This window comes from Stigmatopora argus, chromosome 1, assembly GCF_051989625.1.
Source record: "Stigmatopora argus isolate UIUO_Sarg chromosome 1, RoL_Sarg_1.0, whole genome shotgun sequence".
Taxonomy (NCBI): Eukaryota; Metazoa; Chordata; class Actinopteri; order Syngnathiformes; family Syngnathidae; genus Stigmatopora; species Stigmatopora argus.
The window spans coordinates 3,225,186-3,245,740 of NC_135387.1; the positions used below are offsets into that span (position 1 = coordinate 3,225,186).

Sequence of the window (20,555 nt, forward strand, 5' to 3'; positions counted from 1 at the left end):
GCTAGTAAGCGGGCCAAAGCAGTACCGAGGCAGCCGAGATCGCAAACTCCACCCACTATGGCCGACAGAAGCAAAAACAAATAGATTCTGTTTGCTCACAAAGCTATTTTCGAGACGGACTTTTTCAGGAAAAAAATGGACATCATTAAGAAAGGGCGGTCAACTCCGAAGCTAGCAAGCCTGTTACAGCCGGGAAAATTGTGTGTGAGGCACTTTCAGCGCCCTAACTTAGCTCCACAAGCAAATAGTATATTGTTGTGTTGATTTAATGCCATTTTCAAAACGGACTATGCCGGAAATATGACAGGACAGGCTCGACTTTCATCATTAGCTTCGATGGCGATAGGAAAGAAGGAAGAAAGAAAGGAGGATGGATATTGTGTAAAAAGGATTTTTGGTGAGTAAAATTACAAATATGGCTATATTCCTAAATAATATTTCAATTGTGGGCCAAGTTCTGATAACTGAAAAGCTCCAGTGTTTGTATTTAAGCTCCAGTGTTTGTATTTAATCACAAAATGCTGCTAGGAAGTGGATTTTACCCCAGTTTAATTTTTGGCGTTTCAACATTGACGTCCATCGCTGTCTTTTCCCGGGAAAAATCACCCCCCTGGCCTGGTTGTAATGTCTCAAAAGCTCCAGTATTTGTATTCAATCAATAAATGATGCTAGGAAGTGGATTTTAGTATTAGTGCATTTTTTGTCATTTCACGTATGGACGTATCGGCGTTCATTGCTGTCTTTTTACCGGGGAAATGATACTCCAGGCCCGGTTCTGATGTCTAAAAAGCTCCAGTATTTGTATTTAATCAATAAATGCTGTTTTTGGCTGGATTTTACCCCATTTTCGGGCAATGTTTGCCCGTACGCCATTGACGTTCATCGCTGTCTTTTCCCGGGAAAATCACCCCCTGGCCTGGTTTTAATGTCTGAAAAGCTCCAGTATTTGTATTTAATCATGAAATGCTGCTAGGAAGTGGATTTTACCCCATTTTTGTGCATTAATTTATTGATTATTTTTTATGTGTCGCAGCTGTAGCTGCAGTAGAGGTTTTATAGCCATAAAATAGTTTTTGAGGGTTGGATTGATACGTTGAAGGCGCTACCAGAAAATGCACCGCCCGCCACTGGTATAAAGTGACCCAGAATGTCCCATAAATCAACTAAACCCCAAATCAGCAAGGAGTCAGCCAAGAATTAAACAAAATAAAAAAGAAGTAATAAGAAAAAGAAAACTATTTCATCTGTAATTGAGCCTAAATCAATAGGAAGTGACTCATAAATGTCTGTTTTTGAGTTTATTAACTTTAACATAATGTTAATAAATGATCAAAAATACTCACTTACTTATAGGGGGTTAAGCTTTCTTGATAGAAAGTAATCTGCAATCTTTGTGATCATGCTCTCTTAGAACCTCACCTATGAGATCATACTGACTCTGGGTCAAGCATTTGAGGTGGCATATCAGCTGGCTCTGCAAGCCCAGAGGACCAAAAAGCACCAGAACCCAGTTCCTGCTTTAGAGCTTATGGAGTCAAAGTCAACCCAACCCGTGCCCAAACCACGGGGCAGTGTCCGGAAGTCAGGGGTGAGTAGCACAAACATGATATACAGGACATATTTTCATAGCAAAACATAAACTTCCAAGAAACAGCTCTCAAAGCTTAAACAATCATGACAATTTGACCGTGTTTTTGTCTGCATTTGGCATTTCACCATTAGTTAACGTTTGCTTAATATGGATGAGACAAGTACACTCCACGGGCAAATCTTTCAACTGTGACTTCATTAGTGAGCTAAAGTTTCAAGTTCATTTTTGCCTGTGTTAGATGCTTATGTCACAGCTTGCAATTTTTTATGTTTACATCTCCTTTCCTATTGGCTTGGAATCTCACCACTACTATGTCTCCGGTGAAATGAAAGGAATATTAGGTCCTCCATTGCTTTAATCTTCATCTTTCAAACAAATTGTTTAGTTGGACACAGTCATTTTTATCTTCATAATTTCTGTGGCTATGTGGAGTTAAACTTTAATGACCTTGCCAACATTACATGTAGTGCCCTGGAGAAATTGCTACTTCAAAATTAAGAACTTTTTGTAAAGAAGTGACTATTTTAGAGTTCATTATTGAGATAACCAGCTGCAACTGCTCAAACAAAAGTCACACATGCTTTTTGATTACTGATTCATTAAGGTTATTATGAGAAAAATGAGCTCTATGGCAATAACATAATGAAGATAAGATGTATAGATTAGTGTTGGAATAATGATTAAAACCTTTTAAATCATTATTAGTAATATTTAATTAAAATAGGAAAACATCTTTCAACATAACTGGTTACACTTGCAAGGAGGTACCTTGTGACGTCGTCTTAGTCCACAAGGCATTCTAAATTGTAGTAACTGAATCATTGTATTTAATCGCAACACTCGAAAAACATGTTTATGTAATCAGTACAATAACACCCTAGATGGTTAGAAAACAACTGTGTGAGAATTGCCGAAGTAAGCATAAAAGTTGAACAAGGCACCCAAACAACGGTGTGAGGAATTGCATAATATTTTCATTATAAGGTAAACAAAGCATTCTAAAGTAAACCAAGCAGGATTATAATGTGAACAAAGCATTCTAAAGTAAACCAAGCAGTATTATAATGTAAACAAAGCAGTATTATAATGTAAACAAAGCATCCGTATTTTCAAACAATAATGCGATTATCGCCATCTGCTGCTGGAGTCCCGTCAAAACAGTCCCGTTGTGTTCTGCCGAAAAGCGTCCGAAAACAATGTGTCCTCGAGCTGTGGGGCCTTGAGAAGACGATGTGGAGGAAAAATGTCCATGGTCCCATGAATTGGTTTATAGCCTTATTACTTATTAAAAATGCTTACAACACATATAGAATACTCCATAATAAACCTAACAATTAGCATTTGTGTTTAAGTATGGTTTTAAAATTACTGATAGCGAAACAGCCAGCAATAGAAATACATTTGTTCAAGTCTTGACCTGCATCAACTTTTTGGACAGTGAAATTTGCTCACAAACATGGGCTTGAGGGGAGAGCAGTGTTCATGACTCTTTAAAATCTCAAGGTCATAAATACAAGGTGCATCCGGTGTTGGAGAACATTGTTCTGCATTGCAGGGTCACAACTGACGTCAAATAGTAGAACTATATGTAACGAAGTTACTAAAAGTCCGTACTAGATTTAGGTCTTTTGCCGAGTAAACGTATCTTATGGAGAAGCACCATCAATTTCGTCACACGCAGTTTCTGCGTGTGATGACAAGTAGGCTTTTTGTGTTGTGGTAATGACGACATGGCCTATGTCCGATTATTATTATTATTATTATTATTATTATTATTAAATGCATATTGTTTATCTCGTGTATTTCTAGGGCATCCTTTTGGAACAGCAGGGAGATTCCCAGTCACAGAGCGGCACTACGTGGCTCGTGGACACAAAGGAACCAAAGTGTACAGTCAGCACTAAGTATGAGACCACCATATTTTTTTTGCTTCACTCCCCCACTCCGTATACCAATTGCTACAATTATATCCAACCTCATGATATTTCCCATCACCTTCACCAATTTCCTTCTATGTCCTTGAACTTAACATCTTTTCTTCGCAAATCACTTTGTTAATTCTTGACCATGAGACCTTTCATTCTTGTTGCTCTTCCAGCTCTGCTAGGCCAAAGCCACTCTGATGCTTTTTCACTCCAGATCCCGAGCACTCTCACCCAAGTGAGAGGCTGCACATGGATGCTGCTATCATTTTTGACTTGATACATTCTTGGGACTTTCTTCCTAACGACAGCAGTTGCTAAAGGTCCAACGGAGGGAAATGTCCAAAAAACACTGTGATATGGTCTGGTAGCTTACAAAATTAGCATTGAAGCACTTTCACAAACTTCCAAAGTCTGTTAAAGTCGAGTCTTCCCCTGTTTAGGCCTTCTTTGAATCATTGTTCCTGTATAACACTTATTTTTAACCAATCATACGTCCTAGCAATCGTTATTAAGGGGCACTGTCAAGCTTTACCATTCCACCATTGGCGCAATGCATGGTTACTCCTACTATGGTTATTGTAAGCATACCTGACTGCATGCAACTTTACAGAAGCATCAGAAAGGATCAATGAGCACCAGACGTTCAAAATGGTTAAGCCGTATGCCTGTGGCGTATGTAATTCGGACAGGTACCGCAATAGTTTATCAGGGAGAGTGGAGTTTATTCCCTTCCCATAAAAAACTGCATTGCAAGCAATTAAACAGACTGGACATATGGTGTCAGTCCCAGCTAAATGTCTTCAAAATAAATGAGCAGATGTGTTCACTTAAGGTAAGATTAAGCTAACTGTAGGGGCGATTTCTGGCTTGCCTAACTTGCACGTAGAGGTGCTAATATTCATAAAACTAGATCAAGTTATAGTTACTCTCATCAAATATTATATTTTACTAGGATGAAATCACTATCACTTCAAAGTATTTGTGTTTCTTTAACTTAAGTTTGTGGACTTCATGTCCTTGTTTGCAGTCTGTTCTACGAGTGTGCTAACGTTAACATTTAAGCGACGCTTCCTTTTCATGTAAACCTAGTAATCTAATAGGTATTTTGAACATATTTGTTTTTCATTAACCATTTTGTGAATGGACATCCTACGCCAAAGTATCCCAACCCTGTGCTTCCGGTACTGAAAGCGTTTAACACGCCAAGAGAGCAGCCTCCAGGTAGTCGAAAGCCACCCAAATTATAGTCATCCTAAATCCTTACACAAACACATTTATCTCCTACTTTAAATAAGAACATGCTATTGGGCATCTCTGGCTAGATTCTATCACAGTGAGAATGATATTGGCCTTGGAGCATCGTGTTTAACTAATTTGCTAACATAACAGTAATCCCCATACTTGACAAATACTAGAAAATATAAGAGATAACTTTCCTGGCATTATGAGACCATCACTAGTGTACAATGCTGCGCTGGTCACATTTAAAGAGAGCTCATGCGGTTCCTCAGACTTAGCAAGCGAACTGTATACTTTGGCTGAGGCGTTTGTAGTTTCCATTCACTACAAATGTTTATATTGTGAATGTAACTCTCCATTGCAGACCACAAACCCGCCTCGATTTGGAGGATATTGCTTTGGTATTGCTCCAAAACAAATTACTAACATACTCCAATATACGCTTCCCTACCATACTGTACTGTCAGAGTCATAAAGTTTGACAGAGTAGCATCAGTATCCAAGTGGTACAGAACTTTTGTAAAAGGTCAATTACAATTATGCATTTTTTTAATAATTAACAACTCGATGCCTGAATTTAATTTAAAAACAATATACATAAAGCATTGAAAGAATACATAAGTACAGTAATCCCTCGAATATCGCGGTTAATGTAGACCAGACATAGCCCCGATAATCGAAAAGTCGCGAAATAGGATCACCCCTATTATAACTTTTTTTTCTTCAGTGCTGAGTCCTAATAGCAAGAGAGGCTTCCGCTTACGAGTTTCAGCGTAGATTTTCACATTTTTATGAACTTAAAAAAATGATAATAATAATAATTCTTCAGTCCTGAGTCCTAGTAGCAAGCAAGATAGGGGAGTGGCTTCCGCTTGCGAGTTTCAGCGTGGATTTTCACATTTTTATAAACTTTAAAAATAATAATAATAATTAAAATAATTAATACCAGAAAAAAATCACAAGGGAGTGAATTCGCAATAAGTGAAGTCGCGATAATAGAGGGAAGACTGTACATATAAAATTGTCTCGATTAAAAAATAATTTATTACTAATTTCTCTTTTTTTCTCATTTTTATCATGAAGTTTTTATTTTAATTACTTTTCTTTTCATCTAACTTGGGATTTTATTTTATTTTTTTTGTTTTATTTTTCAATTTCATCTAGTCACTTTTACTGTATTTTAACTGTGCATGTGTCATTCTTCCTGTAGCTGAACCCCACCCTGTTGCATGAAGGGTAGGATGTTTTGCGTGGAAAAACAGGAGCGCGGCCCACCATCACCAATCTGAAGAGGGCGTTGTTGGTCCAATCACACCTCTTTCACCTGCTGTCCAATAAATGTCAAAAGTTTTTTAGAGGGCTTACTGGACACTTATTCTCTTCTTAAAGTGAGGAGAAAAAAATTAGTGGTGAAAAGATAAGACAAAAGTAAGCCATAATTTAATTACCGTAATTACTCGAATATAACACGCAGGTTTTTGCAAAATAATTAATTCCAATAGTTGGGGGTGCGTGTTATAATCAAAAACTAATTTTTTTTTTTTTTTTTTTTTTTTTTTTTTTGGTGTCTTGTTACATGGCCCTTAGCCTGGTGCTTTTTCTTGCCAAATAAATTGAATTGAAATTGAATTGAATAAAATAAATTACAAATTTTCGATCGAAAAAAGCATTGTCAAACTCACTTTGACGCACGGATTTTACGTCATCTCGTAGAGCCGACGCACGGATTTTACGTCATCTCGTGAAGCCGAGACCACCACTGCCCCCCTCTAGCCTCGTACCCGTCTCAGTTCACCCTCTCTCAGTTCAGTGTTATAATCAATAACTAAAATAAATTACAAATTTTCGATCGAAAAAAGCATTGTCAAACTCACTTTGACGCACGGATTTTACGTCATCTCGTAAAGCCAATCGGATGATGTGTTGTGGGAGGAAGAGGAAGTGGATGAAGGAAGCGTGGACGTTGATAGGATTCTCAACGAAGAGATGTATGAGAGGACAGACAAAGAGAGAGAGGAACTTTTCATTTGAAGGATTCTAATGAATAAATTTGTTTGAACAAAACAATCGTGAAACGAAGAAAAAAAGGTAAGATTTCTGATTTTCGTCAGCGGGAAATTTTAGGTGCGCACTATATTCGAGTACTGCGTTTTTCCAGATTTTTTTGGCCCAAAGTTATACCTGCGTGTTATTTTCGAGTGCGCGTTATATTCGAGTAATTACGGTAGTCTTTTATTTTCTCATTGTCAACATCTGTAACTGTGATCAGCAATTCTATAAGCAGTGATTCTTTAATTACGCTAAACTACATTAACTCTAAGTAACACTACAGAGAATGTTTTTCAGGTGCAGCTTTGGCATTTGATCTTTTCTTAATACTTTTCTTTTAACCCCTTGATGCATCACTTTACATTTACAATTATTGACTGCCATTGAAAGCACTCGACGTCCAAGCCATTTTGATCAAAAGGGGCACATTCTAGTGCAAGGGTGGCCAACTCTGGTCCTCGAGGGCCCCTATCCAGTCTATTTTCCATATCTCCCTCTTCTACCACACCTGAATCAAATGATCAACTCATCAGCAAGTTGTCCAGAAGCTTGATACGGATCCCGATTATTTGATTCAGGTATGTTGGTGGAGGGAGACGTGGAAAACAGACTGGATAGGGCCCCAAAAGGAGTTGGCCACCCCTGTTCTAGCGCCTTCAACGGATATCTATCTATCTATATATTATATATATATTATATATAATATATATATATATATATATATATATATATATATATATATATATATATATATATATATATATATATATATATATATATATATATATAAATTGTTAGTTGTTATTAGTTGTTAGCGCGTCATCCTCACATTGGGAGATATGGGTTCAAATCCAGGTCAGTCCACCTGTGTGGAGTTTGTATGTTCTCCCTTGGCCTGCGTGGGTTTTCTCTGGGTACTCCGGTTTCCTCCCACATTCCTAAGACATGCATGGTAGACTGATTGGACACTCAAAATTGCCCCTAGGTATGAGTGTGAGCGTGAATGGTTGTTTGTCTCCTTGTGCCTTGCGATTGGCTGGCCACCAATTCAGGGTGTCCCCCGCCCCTGGCCTGAAGTCAGCTGGGATAGGCTCCAGCACCTCCCGCGACCCTAGTGAGGATAAAGTGGTTCAGAAAATGAGATTAGTTTTTCCTCTAATGCTTCATTTAAATTTGTTATATGTAAATGCAGGCATCAAGAGGTTAATTTTTGAGGGCATTTGTTCTCATTTGGAAACCTGATTTGCTTACCCGCTTGTTTGTTGAATTAAGCAATATTATTTACCAAACCTGCTATGTGGGATAGTACTTTGTTGATATATATTTTAATTCTATAAAAAATAGGGTGCAGGAAAGAAATGGCAGAATAGTTTTCTACCTGTTTGTTGACAGTTCATGGTACTTGCTTGCTGGGGCAATATGTATACTTCTATTTTAGTCAGATTGTGTTGATTACATTCAAGACTTCAACCACAAGTGAATTTAATATTTGAAATTTTATAAATTAGTTTGGGTGTTCACTTAGAAAGGCATAATAATCCTTTTTTTAAAGTAGGTGTACTGGTACTCATTTATATTGAGCTCTATACACCTTTGGTCATGCTGTATTTCGCACATTGTTTGACGAGTAGGGTGAAATTTATGGTACACTGTCTTTAACACGCCAGTGACGGTACAATCAGCCATCAACATGGTCCCATTTTGCCTTTGCACATCCCTGAGGATCAGATTAAAATATTTTTGGAGGAATATGATGCAAATAATATTGTACATGAAACTAGTGGTCTTTATTTTGATACTTGAATAACTTTTGCTTTTATAGATCTCTATACAGTATATGTGTGTATATATATGTATGTATCTATGTAATTTTTGACTTGTGTCAAAAAGATTCAAAGGACTTATAAAGTTACACATATCGCAGTGAATGCCCTGTGATTATACTTTTGAGGCTGAGCAAACACAGGAGGGACCTCACATCAATAACAAAAAGATTGTACATGATCTTCGGCTTTTGTTTTTGTATGAATATTTTCATAATTGTAAAAATAATAAATTGTGCAGTTTGAGAGTTGGTCCTTTTTATTTTTTTCTGTCACTGAATGTTTTTCTGCTGTTGTTTGAGTTGCAATAAGTGACTGGTCGATTAATATGTGTATGCAAATGTCATCATAATAGTTGTGCTAACAACCCGGCAACTGCACATGTGCTTTTTGGGGCAAGTGTTCAAGCCATTCCAAGCCTGGAGTATTTCTCATATTTTGAAGAAAGTTAACATATGATTTTTTTTGTTAAGAGTCAGCGTTGCAGCTATTACAATGGGTAGTTAAATAATGTCACCAATGTAGACATCAACATTACAACAACAACAAAAAGCCAATACTTTTGGTTCATCGGTATATTTTAGCATATGATATGGTCGTCGTCTGGTATCATTAGTAAAACTATTAAGGTACTTTTTTTATGGCTGTTTCTTTTAAGCAAATATACTTGTACTCTTGCAATAATGTTTTCCGCAACAGACTTACAATGAAACAAAATAGTAGCATCAGTTGCATTGAAATGTGGAAGAACCTGATATCAATCTCTAAATACTTAAGCAGTTTGGCATACGTCCGTCCGCGTGTTTCAAACAGACTTACTTGCTTTTGTTTCGTTCAACTTTATTTAGACACCATTCAATTCCCGTCTTGCTACACGTCTTGTCTGGTTGATTGCCAGCACATGACCAAATGTCAGGAAACTGATTGGCTAAGGACAGGACAGTTCTAGCTGACTTGCCCCAACATTTTTCTCACGTTCAGTGGAGGTAGGACGCACCACCTCAGAGATGGACTGACACCCACCACATTTAACCTCGACGAGCCTATATTGATGTCGAACTCTGTGGTGAGTTATGATTTAACTGTACTACACTCATAACTTAATTCATCTTTCGAGTTCTTCAAACCTGTACTTGTGTTTTACTGTCATTTAGTTTGATGGTTAAATAGACTTTTTACATTTACATTATAATAATTATAAACGTTTTACAGCACTTCCTGATTCTCCACTCTAATTTCATTCACTGCCATTTTAGTCCGGATAACAGATTTAACCCATTTGTATAGATATGCCTTCCATCTAATATAAAATTTATGACAGACACTGTCGAGCAATCAGTGAATACCTTGCTTGATAGTTAAGTAAGCAAAGTGTAAATACAATTTGCAGGACAGCATAAAATTAATCAACCCTTATGAATTACACAATTTATGTTTACTGTTAAACATAAATGCAGTCATCTAGGGTATAAGGCAATTGTTAGATATTAATTAATTCATTCATTTTCTGAACCGCTTTATCCTCACTAGGGTCGCGAGGGGTGCTGGAGCCTATACCAGCTGGCTTCGGGCCAGAGGCGGGGAACACCTTCATACAAATTCATACCAATCAGCCTACCATGTATGTTTTTGGAATGTGCGAGGAAACCAGAGAACCTGGAGAAAACGCACGCAGGCCCGGGGAGAACATGCAAACTCCACACAGGTGGACCGACCTGGATTCGAACCCAGGACCCCAGAGCTGTGAGGCTGACGTTTGTTAGATATTTTGAGAGAAAAATCTCAGCGTACTACTGCCTTTTCACTCTAAATCATGCCACCCCTATATGAATGGCTGAGTCACAAAATTTTCCGTGTGCTTTAGGTTCAACACCCTGTTACCGCATCACAGTGCTCACTCGGTTGAGGCTAAGGCATTTGAGCAAGCAAAGTGACATTCCATTCACTATTAGATCCTGAGTCAGTTGTGGGTGAGCCCTGCTAGTTTACTTCCTGCATTCACAGGTGTTGGCTGTTAGAAGCCACTCATTCTGCAGATTGTCTTCTTGGGAGGGAGAGTAATTTTCTTTCGGGGAAAAAATGAGAAGGAGTGGAATATTGTATGATGTTGTATATCTACATGAGTGATGTCAAGCCAAGTCCACAAAGGGCCAAGAAAGGTTCCTTCCAACCAGTACAGCCCAGACAGTTTAACCAATGAATTTTCTGCTGAAAAATTCAGCACAAGGAGCACCTGTTGCCAATGAACTTTTTACACTTGCAGGAGATCAAATTCAAATTGGTGAAAAAATATCCTCTTTTTTGGTTGCAAGGAAAACTTGCACCCACTTTATGGAATTGGTTTGACACTGGTGATCTACAAGCTACCGGCTAAACTTCCTGTTGCGAAAAGTGACACAAAGCCATACTTGTTAGGCGTATTGAACACTCAAAAATGCCTTTTATGCGAACAAAATTGTGCCAAAATAAATAAAATGGTCAAATGACATTTTTACTTGTAAAATGACAATTATGTACCTGTATTCCTAAATTTTGCATTGGTAAAGAAAAGGAGACAGGGACGAAAATAGCATGCACATAATGTAACAAACTATTTTACAGTTTGTTTATTCCATTTGCAAGTGAGGTTTATTGTTTTGCAGTTTTTTGGGGGGGTTGTTTCTTTGCAAATAAAATGTCTTTTTGCTGCAGGTTAAAAACTCCTATTACAAGTGCGCGAGTTGTAGCACTTTTTTGAGACAAATGGTCGCTTGTAACCACAGACAAGAAAACATATTTGTACATGCAAATGTTGCGTTCCAAAACCAACTCACAAATAAATTACTCCAAGTCGTGGTAAAAAAAAGTAGACGTTAAATACACAATTTTTGAGTGTTTTTTTCCAGTGTTTTTTTGCGCACATACAAATGATTTCTAGGGAAACACGTGTGGTAGTAATATGTGTGCTAAAACGGGGCCGAAAACTCAATAAGAACAGCTATTGCCCAACCAATCACAACAGGGAGGCAGAGGGGGACACCCTTGCCAACAGATCGAATTTGTAAACTTGACAAGTATCCTGTGTATATTTAATCCAACCATCTGATATAAACCGATATCAGATATCTCATTTGTACTGAAACAATCATTAGGCTTTCATCAGGACCTTAAGTGCGGTGCCGACAGCCTCGCCAAAAATAAACAACCTGTCACAGCTGCTCGTTAATTCGATCCCTTCCTTTTGGAGACATGAAGAGTCTTTACGCAACTATGCTTCAATTTTGACGCCCTTTGTTGGTCATGAGATGCGTTTCAACTGCCCTCTCTCCGAATTCAGTGCCAAGTGAAACACACACACACACACACACACACACACACACACACACACATACACACACACACACACCCACACCCACCACCACCAACAAAATTTCTTAGTGCACCACCCTCATCAGTCTCAAGTGAACGGATCGTCCGTGAAGTTTCTACAATTTATGAACGCAAGAGAGGCCGGACAAAACTTAGTTTTTTGCACCAAAATCTTGTGCTGCTCAATAGCAACAACTGATTGGTTGACATATCTGGGAAAATTCTATTTAACTTTGTTTTGCTGTATCTAGTTGTTTTGCTATCTCTAGTAATTGAAAATAAAAAAGCTTTTTATTTGCATTTCCTAGAGAGACTGCTGAGCCTGAGAAAACCTGCACTTTTTGTTTTAAGTTACAACAGTTACATTATTTCAGTTACAGTGAAACTTTATTTTATTTATCTTTTGTCTCATTTTCTGAGCCGCTTTATCCTCATTAGGGTTGCGGGGGGTGGTGGAGCCAATCCCAGGTGGCGGGGGACACCTTGAATCGGTGGCCAGCCGATTGCAGGCCACAAGGAGACAAACAACCATTCACACTCACACTGATACCTAAGGTCAATTTAGAGTGTCCAATCAGCCTACCATACATGTTTTTGGAATGTGGGAGGAAACCGGAGTACCCGGAGGAAACCCACGCAGGCCCGGGGAGAACATGCAAATTCCACACAGATGGACATGACCTGGATTTGAACCCAGGGACTCCAGAGCTGTGAGGCTGATGCGCTAACCACTCGTTCCACCGGGCCATCTTATTTTATTTATTGTGAAAATATTTTCTATTTGTGTGATTTTGTCAAATTCAATGAAGTGCTTGCATTATTCAATTATTTTATACCAATGTTTACTCTATTAATGCAAAAGAATATAAGCTCCAAATATGGGTTATCGGCCTCCTCTAACTACTCATAATCGTCCTGAAAAAACCATATCGGCTGATCTCTAATTTCCAACCTTCTTCTTCATCACTGCAAACATGGAGATTAGAAAGAGGTAAAAGAAGTGAATTTTTAAGATAAAGGTGGAGTTTGTTGAAGACATTTGTGGAATTAGCATAATTACAACAAAACTCCTTACCTGACCTTGCTCCATCATTTCTCTGTGTGAGCGTAGACACTTCTATTCACTCATTCGATTATCTTGTAGGATTGCAGGTTGCTGGAGCTTATCCCAGCTGACTTTGAGTGAAAGGCGGACTACCGCCTAAACTGCTCGTCAGGCAATGTTAGATACTTATTTCAGCACTTGTGCATCTCCATACATCTACTGGGATGAAGAAGCAGGTTGGCAATTGTGTCCTGTCTTCATAAAGAGTGGTTTATCAATAGCTGTTTGATCGATTGAAATTTCGCCCTCTTTTGGCACACATTTATCAAGAAGAAGAAAAAACACCGGTTAAACAAAAACAAAAAAACTAACTAACAAAAAAAGACAACAACTTGTAATCCACAATTTATTACATTGTTTTTTTGTTTTTTTAAGGTCATACTCCTATTCTTTCACAACGTACAATTTGGGTATTGTAGGTTTTTTGTTTTTGTTTTATTCATTCATTCATTTTACAACATCACTTTTATTCGCACTTTTTGATCTCCTTTGTCTTTAGCTTTAAATGAATGTGTCTATGTATGGTTGTTTTTTCATATGCATCAGTCAACATACATTTTATTTGAACTAGCGAGCTGTTAAAAGTACATATGTCCTTTGTACAAAATCAACACTAAAACAATCAAGTTTATTTTCAGTACAGGATAAGATATTCTAATTATTCATTCATTTATTTTCTGAGCCGCTTATCCTCACAAGGGTTGCGGAGGGTGCTGGAGCCTATCCCAGCTAACTACGGGCACCAGGCAGGGACACCCTGAATTGGTGGCCAGCCAATCGTAGGGCACGAGGAGACAGACAACCATTCACGCTCACAGTCATACCTAGGAGCAATTTAGAGTGTCCAACCCGCCTAGCCTGCATTTTTGGGATGTGGGAGGAAACTAGAGTACCTGGAAAAAACCCATGAAAGCCCAAGGAGAATATGCAAACTCCACACAGTAAGTACCTATCTGGGGTTGAACCCTCGACCCCAGGAGCTGTGGGGCCGGTGCGCTTACCACTCCTTCGCCAGGCCGCCTTTATTCTAATTTATTAATTCTAATGGAATTTTTAACTTCTTTATTTTTTTCTACTCAAAATTCTGCCAGATATCAAAATCTTGACTTTTAAACGTTAATCTAAATAACAAAATACGTAGTACTTTTAGTAATACACAATTATTGAATCTTATTCTTGTCATAAAGCTGAAATTGTATTAGTAACACCTCATGACTGTAGTATTCCTGGAGCAAAGTACATTATTACTACCACATCTATTATTTCAAATGAGACAAATCCTGCAACACTAGACACGTGGTTAACATTTTTTTCATGACACTTTAGATCCTTCCACAATTTGATGAACAGTCCCCAGCCTCTTCCTTCACTGCGTAATGTCGACGGTCGACACTTGCCATGATGGCCTTGCTTTGGCACCTTTGAGCAATAAACCTAGCACTGGAAGCTATGACAGTGTGATCACCATGAATTCTCTTTGTGTAAGTCAATTTATTCCTCATGTGACTGCTTCTGCATCTAATGTTATGGAGCACCAGTTATGCACATTAAATACATGATGTTTGGCAGTGCAATGTAAATATTTCTTTGTCTCTCATCTCATCTTCCAAACCGATCCATCCTCACCAGGGTCACGGCCACGGGGAGGGGCCCACCCCAGTGGATTCCGGGGACACCCTGAATCGGTGGCCAGCCGATCACAGGGCACAAGGAGACGGACAACCTTACATACTCACACCCATACCTAGGGGCAATTTAGAGTGTTCAATCAGCCTACCATGTATGTTTTTGGAATGTGGGAGGAGACCGGAGTACCCGGAGGAAACCCACACAGGCCCGGGGGGAAACATGCAAACTCCACACAGGTGGGCGTGACCTGAATCCCAGAGCTGTGAGGCTGACACGCTACCCACTCGTTCCACCAGGCCGCCAATATTTCTTTTTATTAAATTTTTCTTGACGGATTGTTGTTCCTGTCTCGTCTCTCGTGTAAATTGATTAAAATGTGCACAACACTAAGGTATGTTTTTTCTGCAGAGTGAGGACAGCATGGAGCACTTATCTGCTGAGGAGAGAGCGTGCATCATGTACCTGGAGCAGACCATTGAAGCCCTGGAGGTGCAGGAGGACAGTGGACTATCCAATGATGAACCAGACTCAGGAAGGCTTCTGAAGAAGTCCAGTCTGAATTCAATCAACAGTACGTAAGAAAATGATTTATGAGCCTAAATGAGATTTAGTTTTTGCCAACACTCACATCATGTGTTTTTGCCTTCTAGATACCTCCGGATTTGACAAGTCTGGAATGGAAAGGCGATCTGAGACCTTGCTCACACTTCCAGTTGGCTTTCCAGCCAAGAAGTCTGAGTATATTACAATACGAGAGGAAAACAAAGATGAGGATCATATTTTAAATCAAAATTATAATCCAAACTTTACCGTTGGTTCTGAGGCTGTCACAGATTGTTCTATAGCTCCCTCAAAATTCATGTTGCGACCCCAACTTTCAGTTACTGATCGTAACATATCAATCGATATAAAAAAACTGTGTTCAACCACCATTGGCGAATCTTCAAACACAATCCATTCCATTAGTCCTGACATGGAGCTAGGTCTCATTCCCCCTCCATCTGACTTTATGGATGATCCAGTACCTGATTTAAAGGTTGCAGATCTTGGTCTACGCCACTCCGATCCAAAGCCTAACAATGTCAAAGACCCCCTTCACTCTGCTTACGTAAAAGGATTTTACATGAGAGTGTTGGAGAAGAACCCTTCAGTTAGCCCACCTGCTAACCAAAAACCTCCAGACAAGCTTTCGATCGGTACACGTCAGAGTCTACCTGATTTGGAGCCTGTTCTTCCTGTGATCCTTCAACCTGACTCGACAGGGCCCATTAGTCCACCCTTTGGTTCTCGGAAGGAGAAAACATATTCGGTCAGCGTACCATACCAAACGCAAACATTAGAACCTAATTCACCCATAGCCAACGGTGAAAGCCAATTGTCGGACAAAGAAATAATCCACATTCAGGCCCTGCAGAAGCTTGGGCTGCGGAAAGATTCATTTACAGACTTGGAGCCTACCCTGGATCATAAGATTTCACCACAAACTCGAAAGTCATGGAAAGATCTTTCATTGCTAAGCAGTCCGTCACTTCTACGTCCATCCAATCAAAAATCATCATATATGCTAAAAAGTCATGCATCGCTAGGCTCTACCTCTACGAGTTCAGATTTTCTGCCTGTGCCCTCTTCATTAATCGACCGTGCCAGACATCGCTTATCAGAACATGGGAGATATTCTGGGAACAATGTTGTAGCAAATTCAATGCATACTCAGGTGAAATCCCCTCGTCGTACATCTTCGGACCTCGTCAAACAATTAACAAGGGTCGCAGCTGCCCAGTCAAATGCCATGGAGAATTCCGACCTCCGATTAAGGCAACCAACAGGCCATCACAACATAATTAGTGTTGAAAAGTGCCTTAGTCATGCTGACAGCAATGGCTTTCGTAAACGATCCACCTCCCACTCGGCCGCTCATATTCTTCCACGATCAAAAGGCGTGAGTGCGCAGATCAGCCCTCAGGGTCAAAATGGAATTGATCGGCGTGAAGTCTTGAAGAAACGTGGACTGATCACGGACTAAATAAAGCCTCTTAAAATGACCACGAATTTCTGACCCACGATGAGCTGATCAACACCCGGACATTGCAATTTGGATCGACTGATAGTACCTGACAACCTGCCTCAATATTTCAGTCCCATACTTGTTCTGGCATTTGCTGTTTTTATTGTTAACAATGCACACTATTACATATATTAGGCTTAAAACTGCCAGGGATTCATAGTTCTATCTCTAAGAAAAAATACTTTTAAAGTAATTTATCCTGATAAAGGAAACGAAGGGTTCTTTCTGCCAATGCCTGTTTTCACAAGTATTTGATTATTTACTGGCTTGTGTGACCACCAGAATTTTGGCAAAATGCAATGGCTTGTTGGATTGAAAAAAAACGAACTGAGATTGATGGCAGTGTATAAAGTTGTCAAAAAGGTTGCGTAAATATATTTTTTTAATGCGTGCCTCTACTGTACTTCCCTACTCTAACAGAGGTCCGAGGTAGCTGAAAGGAATACTAATTTCAGAGTCTCACGTTCTCTGCAACTTTAGAGCAGATTTGTAGTTTAAAAAAAGGTGTCCTCATATAGATGTAATTTTACATGCATTTAGAATTGGGCACATACATTTGTTAATCTTGCCACCCCGATTGTGCAGTGGTCCTGACTTTGGTGCAGGCAGTCTGGGTTCGATTTCTTCATGGTTGCAGTGTGCGTGGTCTGTCTGTCTCTCTGTGTGCCCCACGACTGACTGGCGACCAGTCTAGGGTGTAGTCTGCCTTTCGCCCGAAGATAGTTGGGTTAGGCTCCAGCCACCCCTGCCACCCTTTCGAGGATGGACGACATGGAAGACGAATGAATGAATAAATGAATGAATCTTAGTCTTGTGTAAAGTCACAGATTCATCCAGAAATCCTTGGCTTGCCTGAAGCGTAGTTATCTAATGTGAATGTGCGAGAACTGGTGCAACCTGTTTTTCTCCATCTTTTCTGCTTGTGATGGCACATTAACAAGCCATTTATAAGTCAAGTGTTTGTGTTTTATGAACATGGTTTTCTACCAGTTTGAAAAATGTATTTGCGGAAAACAGAATTTTACAAGCAAGTCGCATCGTTTTGAACTTTTTATCCAGAAACGCTATTGGTGTAGAATTTGATCTGTAACGTCTTCATAAAAGCATTTTGACCAGTAGAGGGCGGTCCTGGTTCAATTTTGCACCAGTGCCATTGGACTATATAGGAATCGATTGACAGACAGATTTTATCTGTATTCCTCCTACATTCATATTGTAGCTATGCAATTTTAAACCAGATATCAAGTAAAAAGTAAATAAAGTACGAGCATACTCTTGTCCTGTTCCTGAATTCTAGGGTGTATTATAGTGTGATAGTATGTGTGAGAGAGTATAAATAGTACTTTGTACAAATTGTCTTTATTTTTACTCAACCATGTTTTTGTTTTTTTGTTTTTTATGGAGGAAAAAAAGCTTGTAAGGTCCTGATGACTACTAGTTAATACTTCATCGCAAAAAAGTATATTTATGATAGCCTAGTGACTTTGTGTGAGGGACAAACACGTAGTGTACTATTATGACATCAGGGCCTTGGTATTCAAAATGATTACAAGGAATGAAACTTGGCATTCATCGTTGCAAAGAAAATTACATTCAGTACCCACTCATGATATGTAATTTGATATACTGTAGCTTTCCAACAAAAGCACATATGAGGAAAAGTTACTGTGCAGTTCTGCTCTAAACTTGGTTCGAAACATTTTTCCAATTTACATGATCATCTTTTTATTTATTCACCTGAAAATATTTTTCAAACACTAAATTGAGCCGCCTCGTGGCGTAGAGGTTCACTCGGATGGTTGCTTGTCTCTCTGTGTGCCCTACGGCTGACTGGCGACCAGTCTAGGGTGTAGTCTGCCTTTCCCCCGAAGTCAGCTGGGTTAGGGTCCATCAACCCCCGCCACCCTTTCTAGGATGCATGGTATGGCAGATGAATGAATGAATGAATGACACTAAATTGAGGGGAACTGTATTGGTTTTTGGGCGGCCCGGCGGCTTGAATGGTTCGCTCGTCGGCCTGACAGCTCTGTGGTCATGGGTTCAAATCCAGGTGGGTCCACCTGTGTGGAGTTTGTATGTTCTCCCTGGGCCTGCGTGGGTTCCCTCCGGGTACTCCGATTTCCTCCCACATTCCAAAAACATGCATGGTAGGCTGATTGAGCACTCTAAATTGCCCCTAGGTTTAGGTGTGAGTGTGCATAATTGTCAGTCTCCTTGTGCCCTGCGATCGGCTGAACACGAAAGAAAGGTGGCTATAAATTGACCACTGATTTGTTTTTGAACGTCATATGTGAATGTTAAGATGTTATATTGGTTTCCCCCGGGAAAGTAAATAATTGAATTGCGTATATAATTATCCACAGTAATAGTCACCTTCAGACACAGATATCCTCCTAAAATATCTAAAACAAAAAAAGCCTCACACTAACTCTCCAAAATATTCAGATTTGATATTAACGAGTAATTTTGAGTTCATTAAGAACATTGTTGTTCAATAATGCAATTATTCCTCAAAAATACAACTTGCCGTATAATTCTGCATTGCATGTATGAAGGGGCTAGGGAGAGGGACGTCTGGGCTTCCCTTTAGAAGCTGCTGCCCCATGATCTGACCTCAGATAAGCGGAGGAAGACGGGAGATGAGAATAAATAAATAAATAATGGGTTCAATAAACAGAATGATTTAGCCAATGAAATTATGATAGAAATGAGAGTGAAACTAGGTCAGAGAAGAATAGAAGCAATAATCTGCTGTTGAAGAAAGTGGGAGGAACTTATTTCCATATTAAACTTTTGTTTTTTTTAATGACTTTGGGCCAGTGGAGTCTTTTCTACGAATGATGAAGTAAATTGAGATTTTGCTATGGGTGTGTTGTCTGTGTGCGACACCTTTTACAGCGATGTAGCAGTCTGGAAGCATTACTTGGGCAAACCCGTGTTCTTGGATCATAATGCATGCCCTATGAAAAGTATTCAGCTCCCAAAAATCGACTTTGCTGGCATGGTGAGGAGCAAGAGGTCCCGCTCGTCCTGCGGTGGTGCTGGTATGCGGCCCCTGCCGGGAGGAATGGGGTGAAAGTGGAGAAGGTTCTGAGCTTTCTGCCTTGGCAGTGAGAATAAAGCAAGAAAATAGCTCTGATATGTCTCTCTGCCTTTGACCATCTGGATGAGAACATCAGGCTTGCTGTGAGGCTCCTTGCTTATTATAGTGGTAGTGCTGAAATCTACAGTGAGGCACTTAAACACACTTGCCAACATGCATCCATCTTGTGTTTATCTTACCAGTGCAGCTGTTGTAGCATTGGCTTTGAGCAATTTGTCAATCAAAATGAAAACATACCTTGTAACAACAGTTTTTCAAATAAGCTTCTGTGGAATTTTTTGTGTCCCCTCTGTAAGGCAACCATCCCTCAGTTTTGAAAGTTAATTTTATTACTTTTTAAGTCAAATCAGTGAACATTCTTTAGTCCAGTGTTTCCCAACCACTGTGCCGCGGCACACCGGTGTGCCGTGAGCAATGGTCAGGTGTGTCGTAAGAATTTACAAGGATTCATAAATTGTAATATTCCGAGAGATAAACGAGATTAAAATCAAACTACCATGAGACATGAACATGACATCATATATTGTACAATTCCAAGATTCAAATCGTAAAATGTTGAAATTTAAGTGTATTTTGTTGCTTATTATATATTATGTAACGTGAAACGGAAGTTGTTTCACGGGCTTCAACTTTTGTTAGCGTTGAGCCTGAGTGACCACAAAACCTCTCTTTCCATAA

At 39.3% G+C, this 20,555-nt stretch overlaps 2 protein-coding genes across 6 annotated transcripts in view; both read left to right on the forward strand.

The window, feature by feature from the left end:
• The window catches only part of anks1aa (ankyrin repeat and sterile alpha motif domain containing 1Aa), a 96,832-nt gene extending 89,344 nt beyond the window's left edge, over nucleotides 1–7,488 (forward strand). Inside the window, exons 26-28 of one of the 2 annotated variants that reach the window (XM_077600917.1) lie at nucleotides 1,412–1,588; nucleotides 3,401–3,495; nucleotides 5,966–7,488. In XM_077600917.1, the coding sequence (XP_077457043.1) occupies nucleotides 1,412–1,588; nucleotides 3,401–3,495; nucleotides 5,966–5,969 (276 nt within the window). In that variant the 3' untranslated portion in view covers nucleotides 5,970–7,488. Of the gene's footprint in view, nucleotides 1–1,411; nucleotides 1,589–3,400; nucleotides 3,496–3,689; nucleotides 4,250–5,965 lie in introns of those variants that run through there. The other variant, XM_077600839.1, reaches the window with a different exon arrangement.
• An 81-nt stretch (nucleotides 7,489–7,569) lies between these two features.
• LOC144074604 (uncharacterized) lies at nucleotides 7,570–18,051 on the forward strand. Of its 4 annotated transcripts, XM_077601233.1 has the most exons (5): nucleotides 7,570–9,693; nucleotides 10,492–10,597; nucleotides 14,407–14,561; nucleotides 15,118–15,280; nucleotides 15,360–18,051. In XM_077601233.1, exons 3-5 carry the CDS (start codon nucleotides 14,457–14,459, stop codon nucleotides 16,730–16,732), a joined length of 1,641 nt encoding a protein of 546 aa, XP_077457359.1. In that variant the 5' UTR covers nucleotides 7,570–9,693; nucleotides 10,492–10,597; nucleotides 14,407–14,456; the 3' UTR covers nucleotides 16,733–18,051. The 4 variants fall into 4 exon arrangements, with proteins under 4 accessions (XP_077457359.1, XP_077457282.1, XP_077457511.1 ...); XM_077601156.1 differs by lacking the exon at nucleotides 10,492–10,597; XM_077601306.1 differs by lacking the exon at nucleotides 7,570–9,693 and having other exon boundaries at nucleotides 9,704–10,597.
• The last annotated feature ends 2,504 nt before the right edge of the window (nucleotides 18,052–20,555 follow it).

Bases quoted from the DNA above. Each gene is read 5' to 3' on its own strand.
- LOC144074604 (XM_077601233.1), top strand. From the start codon at position 14,457: ATGTCGACGGTCGACACTTGCCATGATGGCCTTGCTTTGGCACCTTTG. The intron at 14,562-15,117 runs GTAAGTCAATTT...TTTTTTCTGCAG, and splicing joins TCACCATGAATTCTCTTTGT to AGTGAGGACAGCATGGAGCA. The intron at 15,281-15,359 runs GTACGTAAGAAA...TTTGCCTTCTAG, and splicing joins CAGTCTGAATTCAATCAACA to ATACCTCCGGATTTGACAAG.